General features: G+C 37.6%; 1 protein-coding gene across 1 annotated transcript in view; it reads left to right on the top strand.

Moving 5' to 3' along the window:
• Positions 1-14407, top strand: part of kalrna (kalirin RhoGEF kinase a) — a 258602-nt gene that overhangs the window by 152422 nt on the left and 91773 nt on the right. The window contains 4 exon segments of the mRNA XM_056464813.1: positions 178-347; positions 2465-2639; positions 3635-3830; positions 8910-9076. Coding sequence (XP_056320788.1) covers positions 178-347; positions 2465-2639; positions 3635-3830; positions 8910-9076 — 708 coding nt within the window.

Below are 14407 nucleotides of genomic sequence, written 5' to 3' on the forward strand. Positions count from 1 at the left end.
TAAATGGGAGTTAAAAGCTGCAGGTCACACCTTTTCTTGGTCTTCAGTAAAAGTTGTGGAACTTTTAATTAGGTCTTTGGTGTGTTACTGCGCGTGTTATGTGGGACACATTTAGCAAAACTTAGTAAGGTACCAATAATGTCTAATTGATGTGTATGTTTTTAAATGTGTTTTTAGTTGTGGACGTGGATGGAGGACTTGCAGAAAGAGTTGCTGGAGGAAGTTTGTTCTGACTCAGTCGATTCAGTTCAGGAGCTGATAAAACAGTTTCAGCAGCAGCAGACGGCCACGCTGGAGGCAACACTCAATGTCATTAAAGAGGGAGAAGATCTTATGCAACAACTCCGGTAAAACACACACACACACACACTTGTTGCGGTATTGGTGTTTTACAAGGACTTTTATACATAAAAAACGCTTATCATATGGCCTTAACCCACCTCTACCCCTAAACCCAACCCTCACAGGAAACCTGTGGCTAATGTTGAACATCAAAAGACCCCATTTAGTATCATTTTTAGGCATTTTAAATTACAAGGACACAGGCCATGTCCTCGAAAACCTCCTCAATAGAGTACAACTAGGTTATACCTATATCATTATACAGTTTCAGTCCTCATAAACCACATAAACAAGTACACAGTTCTACTCATTATGTTTACATACCACAAAGTCTTAAAAATGCTGCATTGCAATTATTTACATATTTTCCACAATATAATGTATAATAACTTACAATTAAACAAATAACCCCATTCAGATGTTGAATGTTATTGCCGCTAAAGCTTAAGGAATTTACATTCAGCATTAACCAGGGCCTGTATTTACAAAACATCTTAAGGCTAAAAGTACATCCTAGCATGCCTTAAAATCTTAAATTCTCTGTTCTGAATTTAACGTATTTCACAAAGTATTTTAGCACTTAAACTAGCTCCTAATCAGTGAAATATTAGGATTAGTGAGGAGGACTTCTAAGTCAATAAGACTTGACTTAAATAGCCATTGCCAACAATCTGAAAATGCTAAAAGCTGGTCTAAAGTCAATGGCGCTTGGTATTTATTTGTTATTTAAAGACTGTGTTAGCAATAGGTGGACCCAAAATGTGCATACATGTTGCTTATTACACACACAGGGATATGCAAATACCTATAAATGTGCAAAAACTGAAAGGATTAAAATGTAAAAGATTTTTATAGTCTACATCAATATAGAAATACCACCTTCTCCTTTGCATCTTCACCTCAGAGGACTTTGGTGGAAAGCAGCTAATTCTGTAGATGGTCTGCTTGCATACTTTAACCTCGTTATGTAAGTAGCGAAAACACCATAGCGCGACAACAACTTTGTCTTAAAATTAATGGGAGATAAGACTCTGACTGATTTAATGCACATTACACCCAAAACACACCGCATAACTCATTCAAAAAGTAAGGACAACCCTTTAAGACTATGCGCCTGTTCCGCAGACTGTTTTTCCCACCCTTAAAATAGCAAAAGTGCACCTGCGCCCTGAATGCTATGTGTTAAATTAAAGAAATAGATATCTAAAATAGAAAGATAGACTTCTACAACAGTAGACTAAAAGAAGTAGTGTAAACACATTTTCAGATTTTGAACTGTAGAACGATTCACGATATTTTTGAGGTAATTTGCATTATTTTTTTTTTTTTTTATTAGAATATACAAAAGGTACACAATTTAAGATAATGCAAATACAAAGAAAATGAAACAATAACAAAAATACAAAAAACAACAACAATACAATCAAGTACCGGCAGGTGCGTGTGTTTGTGTGTGTATGTGTGTGCGCGTGTGTGCATGTAAAGGTAACTTGGTGAACAGGTCAGAGTACATACAAAAGGAACAATAACAGTCTCTAAATGAAGCAAGTAACTTATATAAGGAGTGACAACAATGCTAGTGATATAATGATAGTAATAATGACAGTAAACAAGCAAGAAAGGACAACAGTAATAATCATTAACAACAACCACTACAATAATACAAATAAATCCCAAGTACTACACCAACTACTACTACTACTACTACAGAGAGTTTCTAATGCTACAACTATTACTACTGCTACTACAGCCACAACCACTACTACTCCTACAATGTGTACTACTACTAAACCTATTACAACGACTACCACCACTGATACTACTACTACATCTACTACTGATACTACTACAGGAATGACTCCTACTACAACATCTACATCAACAACGTCTACTGCTTCTGATACTACTACATAGAAAACGACTACTACTACTACTACATCCACTACTTCTGATACCACTATACCAACGACATCTACTACTACTACAGATACTACTTCAACTACTACTTCAAAAACCCAAACAACAACTTCACTACTACTACTACTACTACTACTACTAGATTTGCATTTTGTAACGGTTGTGGAATAAGCCTTACTCAACGCATTTATTGTGTGTTTCACAGAGATTCAGCAATGAGCAGTAATAAGATGCCCCATACCAGCTCCATCGCTCACATTGAGGGCGTCCTGCAGCAGCTAGAGGAGGCGCAGGGCCACATGGAGGAGCTCTTCCACGAGAGGAAGATCAAACTCGACATCTTCTTGCAATTGCGCATCTTTGAGCAGTACACCATTGAGGTAAAAGCGCATATGTGTGCTTGATTTTAATTAGATTCACAGCAGCATGTATCATCTTTTTATCTTTTTAACTAGCTTAGCTCATGCATTTGATGTTAGAAGAAAGGGATAATTGATCCAAAAATGAGAATAAGCTCACCATTTACTCATCCTTTAGTGATTCAAAATCTGATCAAACAGATTCTGTTGAACACATAGTACCTGTATTATATATACTTTTTTTGTGTGCGTGTTTGTGTGTTTAACAGTACGGAACTTAACACAATAAACAGGTTTATGATAGGTGACAGATCAGTAAATGATGTGACTAGTGAACTATCCCTTTGATAATCAGCATCACATGGCAGCAGCTCAATGCATTTAGGCATGTGGACATGGCCAAGACGATCTGCTGCAGTTGAAACCGAGCATCAGACTGTAGAAGAAAGGTGATTTAAGTGACTTTGAACGTGGCAAGGTTGTTGGTGCCAGACGGGCTGGTCTGAGTATTTCAGACACTGCTGATCTACTGGAAGTTTCATGCACAACCATCTCTAGGGTTTACAGAGAATGTTCTGAAAAAGAGAAAATATCCAGACTGGTTCCAGCTGATAGAAAGGCAATAGTAACTCAAATAACCACTCGTTACAACCAAGGTCTGCAGAAGTGCATCTCTGAACACACAACATGGCCAACCTTGAGGCAGATGGGCTACAGCAGCAGAACCACTCCTGTCAGCTAAAAACTGAGGCTACAATTCGCACAGGCTCACCAAAATTGGACAATAGAAGATTGGAAAAGCATTGCCTGATCTGATGAGTCTCAATTTCATGTTTAAATATTTTTTTATTTACAAGTTTTAATAGAAACGACTAAAGTGAATTTTAGTTTATCATTAATCATTGTCAGCACATTCATCAGTACATTTATATGACAGATTAATGTGTTGTTGTTTTTTTTCTCTCACAACAGCATTGTTGGTCCCATTGATATCTGAAAACATTTGTACAATCCAGGTAACGGCAGAGTTAGACGCGTGGAATGAAGACCTGGTTCGTCAGATGAATGAATATACCGGAGAAGAACCCAGTTTGGCTGAGCAGAGACTCCAGCGGCACGCTGAGAGGAAACTGGCCATGACTAACATGACCTACGAAGTCATGCAGCAGGGTCAGGACCTGCATCAGTACATCATGGAAGTTCAAGCTTCAGGTGAGAGAAAGAGTAAAAGCTGATTTATACTTCTGCATATAGCAAGATAGCCTGACTCGAACCCTGATGCCCACCTCTCAAAATACGTTACTACGCATTACAGTAATGTGTATAGTACAAGAGCTGCTATTGGTCAGCTTAGTAGCATTGATGAGTGTGGGAGGGGCTGAGAGCCATGGGAGAGTGTTGAGTTTAGGGAATTTTCACAGTATGTCTGATAATATTTTTTCTTCTGGAGAAAGGCTTATTTGCTTTATTTCGGCTGGAATGAAAGCAGTTTTTAATTTTAAAAACCATTTAAGGTCAAAATTATTAGCCCCTTTAAGCATATTTTTTCGACTGTTTACAGAACAAACTATCATTATACAATAACTTGCCTATTTACCCTAACCTGCCTATTCAACCTAATTAAGCCTTTGAATGTCACTTTAAGCTGTATAGAAGTGTCTTGAAAAATATCTAGTCAAATATTATGAACTGTCATCATGGAAAAGATAAAATGAATCAGTTATTAGAGATGAGTTATTAAAACTATTATGTTTAGAAATGTGTTGAAAAAAAATCTGCTCTCCGTTTAACAGAAATTGGGGAAAACATAAATAGGGGGGCTAATAATTCTGACTTCAACTGTACATCTCAAGAAAAAATGTACCAAAGAAAGTAATAAAAGTCTCAGTTCTACCACTCTAAAAGTTTTGGTTTCGGTTTGTGTCATTTTAAGTGCTCAGTCTCTCACAGGTGAGCCAGCCGACCCAATATATGAGCAAGATTCTTACAATACTGTTCATGAGCCGCAGTTTCAGTTTAAACTTAAAGGCGAGCTTCTTTGGCGATAATCTATACAGTGCTAGATTTTACATTTAGTGGCCATTTGTGCTGAACATGCAGTAAATGTAACGTATCGAGATTCTAATGGCTCGTTTCCACTGACTGGTACGGTACGGTACGGTTTGGTTTGGTACGGGTCACCTTTATCAAGCTTGCGTTTCCACTAACAAGGGTACCCTTTTGGTGGGCGTGGTGTATGACAGAAAGTTTCAGTCGACGTCATTCTAGCTCGAGGAAATGTCTATAATAAAGCTGTACGGGTCATTCACATATCAAATGAGAAGCTCTTCTCACAAAACATATGCTTTATACACATAAATACTTCTGTATAATGTTTATTACTAACTTTACTATAAACATGAGTTGATTATAACTGCAGATCAAAGACAGTGCGAAACAGCCTACTGTAACGTCTGTAATTATATTAAATAACTAAAAAAATGAACATATATAAACACATACAGCCCCTTACAGTCTCCGATATGTTACCAAATACAGAAGAACTACACACAGCAGACATTTCGCCCGTATTTAGGTTCAAAACAACAAAAATTATAGCCTACAGTGAGTGAAAACCTCTTATCTGTGTATGTAAGCTTCAGCAGCACATGTAGCCTCTGTTAGAGAGTAATTCCGTCATTCCCAGTTCATATTAGTCCAAAATGTGAAGATAATAAGTCAGTTATACGTGGCATTTTATTCGCGTTTGTTGAAAAAATAATGTGCTCCTTTTTTCCGGCTTCTCCTTTGTTTCTTCACGCTTCACTCTCGCGTTTGTCAGTGTCTGACAGGATCGGGTTTCAAAAGCACGTCAATAATCAAGCGCAGGTTATTATCATCAGCTCAAGCAGTTTGTTATTTCAGATATAATGTTAGACGCGCGCGAGCGCTAGCAAGAAAGCGAAACCGCTCGCGCCTCAGACTGGCTCGTAAAAAACTACGGGGCACAGGGTAAATCTGCTCTTCTTCTTGGATTTGTGGCTGTTCATCAAGATGACGACAAGGTTTGTTTGAGCCCAGATCGACCATGGCTCGTTATTATATGTATTTATAATTCCGCTAAAATCTCTCGCTGTGTAATTCAAACATGGCGGGTTTTTTGTTTTCATTCTGGCTTGTTGCGTAAGCGAATGACGTATCTCTATAAACCAATAGCGTTCAGCTGCGTGTGTGGCTCCGCCTTTTGGTACCCTTTCTCTTGTTTGGTACCCTTTGAAAGGGTGCCCAAAAAGTAGTATGGTACTGTTCGGTTCGGTACGCTTTTTGACAGTGGAAACGGCCATAAAAGCGTACCAAACCAAACCGAACCGTACCGTACCACTCAGTGGAAACGGGCCATAATATAATGAAACACTGGAAAGATTGTCACTAATGTCCGGGGCTTTTCCCCTCCGATGACACATTCAAGGGGGGAATGACAATATAAGTGTTTCTGCAGACTGTTTTTATCAAGTGTGATTATAAAAAGCTGAATTAATTTATTTGCACCATTAGAAGTGATTATATTCAGACACTGTTGTCTCACAAATGTTCTTAAAACACTTATAAAAGTGATTTTTGCATAATAGCTCCCCTCTGTAATGAATAATCTCTATAATGTGTGAGCATCCAATTCAGTGTCTCACAGATATTTTTAACACTGGAAACAGATTTCCTCTTCTCAAAATGCTGACCCAACTCTCACCCCCCTCTCTCTCTCACACATGGGTCTTGGCTGAGGACACTGCCTTGTTTTTGGGTTTTGGACACCATCTGCTCCAAGCATTACTCTTTCACACTCCGCTGATTTAAAGTCACCATGAAACAGAAATTAAGATTGTCCTTTTTACCGTGATGTACAGTTGAAGTCAGAATTATTAGCCCCCTGTTTATTTTTTTCCCCAATTTCTGTTTAACAGAGAGATTTTTTCAACACATTTTTAACTGATTTATTTTATCTTTGCCATGATGACAGTAAATAATATTTGACTAGATATTTTTCAAGACACTTCTATACAGCTTAAAGTGACATTTAAAGGCTTAACTAGGTTATATAGGTTAAGATTAGGGTAATTAGGCAAGTTATTGTATAACGATGGTTTGTTCTGTAGACCAGTGTTTCTCAACTGTGGGTCGCGACCCAAATGTGGGTCGCGGAGTGTGTATAAAAAAAAACAACAACAAAAGTTTAATTTTTAACTTATTTTACTTATACCGGACTTTTATTTTGAAATGCGCGCGACAACCGTATCGTTTCACATGTGAAATTTCATTTAATTATAGCAAGGAATATGTCAGCGCAAGTATGTCCCTGAATATGTAAAGTATGGATTTACATTTATTGATGACAAAAAAGGCTTTAAACCTCAGTGTGTCAGATGTAGTGAGGTGCTCTCATAAAAGAGCATGAAACCTTCTAAATTAAAACGACATTTAGAACCAAACATCCTAGTTGCAAGGACAAACCTGTGGACTATTTTCGAAGACGACTCCAAGAGCTGAGGGTATCACAAAAGTGCATACATTTTGTTTAATGACAGCAATAAAATATTGTTTATTTGTAAGTCTTGGTGATTTTCTTATGATTTATCTGTCACTACTTGTGTATATTAACAAATAAATACAAATTAATTATAATTATAGTTATATTATAGTTCCAAAAAATTTGGGTCGCTGCTTGATGACCATGTAAAAATGTGGGTCCCATGGCCAAACTAGTTTAGAACCACTGCTTTAGAATATCGAAAAAATATAGAGCTTAAAGGGGCTAATAATTTTGACCTTAAAATAGATTTTTAAAAATCAAAAACTGCATTTATTCTAGCCGAAATAAAACAAATAAGACTTTCTCCAGAAGAAAAAAATATTATCAGACATACTGTGAAAATTTCCTTGCTCTGTTAAACATCATTTGGGAAATATTTAAAAAGAAGAAAAAAATCAATGGGGGGCTAATAATTCTGACTTCAACTGTACATACACTTAAAACGGTCCTGAAATTAGAAAATAATGTAGGGTGGTGCATGATTTTGGTCTTTGGGAACCAATTGGATTGATGGAGAATGGACATTGCCAACAAAATGAATAGTTTCCCAGTGATGGGTTGCAGCTGGAAGGGCATCGGCTGCGTAAAACATATGCGGGATAAGTTGGCGGTTCATTCCGCTGTGGGGACCCCAGATTAATAAAGGGACTAAGCCGAAAAGAAAATGAATGAATGAATGAATAAAGTTATGATGAGGAGAGAAGGGTACTTGGGGTTTAGAGTACAGTCATACTGCCACCCAGTGGTCATGAGTTTGTTTCAAATAATGTAGATTCATTTATTTTCCTTCAGCTTAGTCCCAGCCACAGTGGAATGAACCACCAACTTATTCAGCATATGTTCCACACAGCGGATGCCCTTACAGCCGGGAAGCACCTTCCAGTACTGGAAAACACACACACACACTCATTCAAACAGTATACAGCCAATTTAGTTTATTCAATTCACCTATAGCGCATGTATTGAACTGTGGGGGAGCACCAGGAGGAAACCCATGCCAACACGGAGAAAACATGCAAACTCCACACAGAAATGCCAACTGACCCAGCTGGGACTCAAACCAGCGACCTTCTAGCTGTGAGGCGAAAGTGTTAACCACTGAGCCACCCAAGTAATGTAGATAAAATGTACAGAAAAATCAAGTGCGCTTGTGTGTGTACTGTTTTATCTATGCTTGTAATGGCTCTTTTGTACACTTTTAATGCTGTCAGTCTCGGAAATAATTTTATAATTAAGAATTATTTGTACTAAATTAAAATAAAACATTTGAAATGAATGGTTTAATTGGAGATTTAATTAAAAATGAACACCAAATCGTCAAATGAACACCAAATCGTGTTGAACTTAATACATTAAGTACATTATACAAATGTCAAGGTAGCTAAACTTCAAATTTGAAGTGCATTCTATAAAGCCGCCAAGTTCATTAAACTTAAATAAGTACGCTTCGGAAGACTTAATTAAACTAAAGGGAAGGAGTTTACTCAGTCAAGACACACTAGTGAAGACATTCCACTGCTCCTCATTAATTAAAAGTGCTTACAAATCCACCACAACGCATTCTTATTAGCATCTCATGATTGGCATTTGTTTCCGTGCTGAGTTTAGCAGTAGGTTTAAGGCAGAAACACTGTCATTAACCTGATGTAAAAGCAATTGAAGTCTATGTGATATCCTCATTAAGATGTGTGTAAGAGAAATGTGAGTGAAATGTGTGTGATATGCAGGTATTGAGTTGACGGGAGAGAAGGAGGTGGATCTGGCAACTCAAGTTCAGGAGCTGCTGGAGTTTCTTCATGAGAAACAGCACGAGTTGGATATGAGTGCCGAACACACACAGAAGCGCCTGGAGCAGTGTGTGCAGCTACGCCACCTACAGGCTGAGGTTAAACAGGTAAAAACACACTGCATTTAGACCAGGCATGTCCAAGCTCGGTCCTGGAGGGCCGGTGTCCTGCAAAGCTTAGTTCCAACCCCAATCAGACACACCTGGGCAAGCTAATCAAGCTCTTACTACGCTTTCTAGAAACATCCGTGCAGGTGTGTTGAGGCGAGTTGGAGCTAAAATCTGCAGGACACCGGCCCTCCAGGACCGAGTTTGGACACCCCTGATTTAGACATAAGAAATCGATATTGTACACGCTCAGTGCGCAGTGTACTACTGCAGACTTTTGCTTCTGTTTATGTATGTACACTCAAAAAAAGGATTTCAAAATATTATCAAGCTAATTAACTTATAAATTTGTTTTTTTGGGGGGAAACTTAACTGTTCAATCCACTTAAATTTGTAAAAACAAATAGGTTAACTTTATTCCTTCATGTTGTCCCAGCACCAATCGATTGTGTGGAACCCAGCATTTTTACTCTTTAAACCAGGGGTCACCAATCTCGGTCCAGGAGGGCCGGTGTCCCTGCAGGGTTTAGCTCCAACTTGCCTCAACACAGCTGCCTGGGTGTTTCAAATACATCTAGTAAGACCTTGATTAGCTTGTTCAGGTGTGTTTGATTAGGGTTGGAGCTAAACTCTGCAGGACACCGGCCCTCCAGGAACAAGTTTGGTGACCCCTGCTTTAAACTGTGGTGTGTGCAATAAATATCAGGTATATTTCCATTTTAGAGGGTGTCACTTACCCCACGTACACTCCAAAAAGCATATTTGCTGTTTGTTCAAACTTTTCATTTAAAAAAAGCTGAAACTAAACAATTCTTGAGGTTTTTTTTTGCAGAAAATTGTGAAGAATTGTATTGTTTCAGCTCATTTTAAATAAGTAGTTCGAAAAAACAGCTTTCTAGAGTACACACTTAGCTGATAATCAATAAAGCGTATTTGGCATGCTGTCTCGGGAGAGAGCCCTGAACTCGTAATATCCTCGAGCCCGGGGCTCCCTCCCGTTAGAAGGGCGAGAGGGGAGTTCGAGCTCAGGTAGGTCTCGAGAACTCCCCTGCTTGTCGCCGTGTGAGAAGTGTAAACTAAAGTTGTTTTAGGTGATAATTTGGTTTAGTCGATTGGCTATGGTTTGTTTTTGGACGGTGAGAGGAAACCGGGGAACCCGGGGGAAACCCACGCAAACACTGGGAGAACATGTAAACTCCGCACTGAAACACCAACCAGCCCAATAAGAGGTTAGACCAGCGGTGTTCTTGCTGTGAGGCAACAGTGCTAGCCACTGGGCCACCGTTTCGCCCTATCGGAAAAGGGGGAGGAAGTAGGGGTGGAAGGGGGGGAAGCTTCAAGACGAAGAAAACTGGTGTGTAAAACTCTGGTTATTTATAATGCTTCCGTAATCATGTAATGGGTCAGATTACGGAGCTAATGAGGAGCAGCCATGTTAATCATAAGCACATATACATATACATATACATCAAAAATCTTGAATTAAACCCTTTGTTTTCCGTTAAAAAGCACTTGGGATATATTTGAATAATTTCACATGAGGGTAGAGCTGGGCGATTAATCGAAAAGTAATCTAAATTGACATTCAGAACCTATAATCGATCACATTTTTCCAGGTCAATTTTTTTAATTACTTGTGTGTGAACTCATGTGACCCCGCTCTGTTAAGACTGATTTCTACTTCTGCGTCGAACACACAGATATGGTCCAGCGCATCGGTCGCATACCCCCAAACCTCTCAAAAAATGTAACTACACATCGGCGTGTAGTCGACACATGCACTCCGGTGCTTACGGCGACCCGAGTTCGATTCCTGCCTCATAGTCCTATGCCAATTCTTCCCGTCTCTTTGTTCCCCATGCTTTCCTGTCAATACTCTCTACTGTCCTATACAATAAAGGGGAAAAATAAAGTAACTACACATCGCACGTTGCAGTACATTGACGATGATTGCAAGCCGCACCAGAGATGCCTTGGCATATATTCAATTACAATAAAATTATTATTTACAATTTTTAAAAATTGTTTACGGAAGATGCAAGACATGCAGTGTTTAAAATATTATTTACTGGAAATACAAGAGTTATTTTATAAATAATCATAAATAAGTGTATGCTTCTTTTGATTATTTTACAATCAATTCACCCAGGATACGCTGGAGGGACTATGTCTCTCGGCTGGCCTGGGAACGCCTCAGGATCCCCCCAGAGGAGCTGGAGGAAGTGTCTGGGGAGAGGGAAGTCTGGGGTTCTCTCCTAAGAATTCTGTCCCCGCAACATGGCACTGGAAAAGCTGCAAAAAATGAATGAATGTATAATGCACAGTAAATAAGAGCATATTTACTGTACAAAACCTGTCAGTGAACTGTGAGGACTAAAATTAAATTAAATGAAATCAATTAATTAATTAATTAATTTAATTAATTTAAAAAAAATCTCTTAATCGTAATCAAGATAAAATGTTCACTTAATTGAGATGGGCTTCACAGCAAAAAGGTTGCTGGTTCAAGCCTCGGCTGGGTCAGTTAGCGTTTCTGTGTGGAGTTTGCATGTTCTCCCCGTGTTGGTGTGGGTTTCCTCCGGATGCTCCGGTTTCCCCCACAGTCCAAACATGTTGTACAGGTGAATTGGTTAGGCTAAATTGTCCGTAGTGTATGTGTGTGAATGAGTGTGTATGGGTGTATGGGTTGTGGCTGGAAGGGCATGAGTTACGTAAAACGTATGCTGGATAAGTTGGCGGTTCATTCCGCTGTGGCAACCCCAGATTAACAAAGGGACTAAGCCGAAAAGAAAATTAATCAATGAATGAATGAATTAACTGAGATTTTGATTTTAGGCCAAATTATCCAGCCCTAAATGTGGGCTATATATTTTAATTATTTTTCAAATATTTCCTAAGTGCTGTTTAAAGGAGAGCTTTTTATGGCTAATAAGTTTGCCTTCTGTTATAGTATAAATACTGAAGCAATATTATATAATATAATGAGTAATTAATAGGCGGTTGCTTTATTATTTAGCTTTTTTGTATTATTCTGACGGTGAACTAGTTGAAAATTGTAATATTAAAATAATCCCAAAATTATTTTGTCACGACAATGATTTTTTCTTTTCATTTCTACGCTCAAACACAAACCTCTTTCTGTGCTCAAGTGCAGTTTTTTATTCTGTTTTAATAAAAATAATAATAAAAAGTTTGTGCCAACACTAAATTATCCTCTAAAGATGACCCAGTAATGACGAGAACTGTAATGTATTGCTTTTTTTATTGGGAGTTGTGTTTAGAGCAGACCTTTATTATTTCATTTTTATTAGTAGTATATATGAAAATCCTTTTTAATATTTTATATCTAGTATTTACTTAAATTTTTAATTTAAAAAAGAAAGAAATAATAAATATTAAATGGCGTTGTTTGAACAGTAAACAGTATTTCATGAACAGGATATGGATATATATATATATATATATATATATATATATATATATATATATATATATATATATATATATATATATATATATATATATATATATACACAATTGTTTCTCCAAATCCTGTTTAAAATATATAAATTGACCAATATAAAGTTGAAGAATGATTAGCCCACATGTTATTTTTTTTTTTCTTTTTTAAATATTTCCCAAATTATGTTGAACAGAGCAAGGGACTTTTCACAGTATTTCCTATAATATTTTTTCTTCTGGAAAAAGTCTTATTTGTTTTATTTCAGATAGAATAAAAGCAGTTTTAAATTTTTTTGAAGCCATTTTAAGGTCAACATTATTAGCCCCCTTAAGCAATATTTGTTTTCGATTGTCTGTTACACAATGACTTGCCTAATTACCCTAACTTACCTAATGATCCTAGTTTAGCCATTGAATGTCACTTTAAGCATGTATAGAAGTGTCTTGAAAAATATCTAGTCAAATATTATTTACTGTCATCATGGCAAAGATAAAATAAATCAGTTATTAGAACTGAATTATTAAAACTATTATGTTTAGCAATGTGTTAAGCAAATCTTCTCTCTGTTAAACAGAAATTGGGGAAAAATGTACAGGGGGGCTAATAATTCTGACTTCAACGGTATATCCTGTAAAATAATATACATTTGCTGATTTAGTTTGCTCTTCTAAAACAAGAGTGTTTTCTTTCTCCTGAAATCACAGTTTCAAGCTAAGTCTCATGTGGCGCTCGCTGCCAGATCCTGTGATTGATAATCAATATGGCCTGCTGTGATGGCTGATTTACTGTCTCTCTGAGCTAATCTAATTCAGAGCGTAAGTGAGGGCCAAAGTGCTGTCGCCAGTGACAGCCTTAAAGTGTCTGCAGCTACATAAGCACTAATAGAGAGAAATGAAACTAATAGAGAGACTTATGAATTCTGCCTATTCTGCTCTGGATATCTCTTTACACCCGGGTGTCATATGTTCAGCTATATCCGTCGTATTTAAAGCTAATGATTCCTGCATTTAACTGCGAATATTATAATTCATCTGAGCCAGAGGTGTCACTGTCAAAAATAGTAGCTCTTCTGCGGTAATTTACAGCAATTAACATGTTTACAGAACAAGAACATTTTCACTGTATTTCCTGTAACGTTTTTTTTCTTCTTCTTCACTGTAACAAATGCTGGATTCCACACAATCGATTTTTATTGAGACAAGGTGAAGGGACTAAGTTAGCGTAGTAGTTCTTACAAATGTAAATGGATTGAACATAAAATAATTAAGTTACTATTGAACATAAACATGAGCAAAATCACCTAATTTGTCATCACTTTAGACATTATGCAAGAGAATCAATGAAATTCTACCTCTAAAGTGACGTTTGTAAAGTAGCAACGGTTTCTGCTGTGCTGATGTCAGCTGCAGATGTGAATAACCGGCGGAAGAAAGTAGTTCCTCGTACAAAGGGTTTTTGAGACTCTCTATGTTTGATTTTCTTTTTTAAATGGACGATTATACTGTCAAACCAACACAATCTCACAGCAATTCGTAACTTTTTGATTTAGTGGCTAATTCGTATGAATTCGTACGATCTAATTCGTACAATTTAGTACGATTTGCTCATCCCCCAATGACGGTTGGGTTTAGGGGTGGGGCTTAGGTGCCACGCCTCCTTTTTAAAATCGTACAATTTCGTACGACAGAACTCGTACGAATTTGTACGAATTAGCCACTAAACTGACAAAACGTCAAATACTTACGTTTTCTCGTGAGATCAGGCTGGTCAAACTGTTGTATAAACGCAGGGATTCTCAACCGGTGGGCCTCAGTGATCCTGCAGGTGGACCGCGAGATTAACTCTCAATTATTCTCTTACAATTAGCT

Source organism: Danio aesculapii, chromosome 9 (genome assembly GCF_903798145.1).
Source record: "Danio aesculapii chromosome 9, fDanAes4.1, whole genome shotgun sequence".
Classification (NCBI taxonomy): domain Eukaryota; kingdom Metazoa; phylum Chordata; class Actinopteri; order Cypriniformes; family Danionidae; genus Danio; species Danio aesculapii.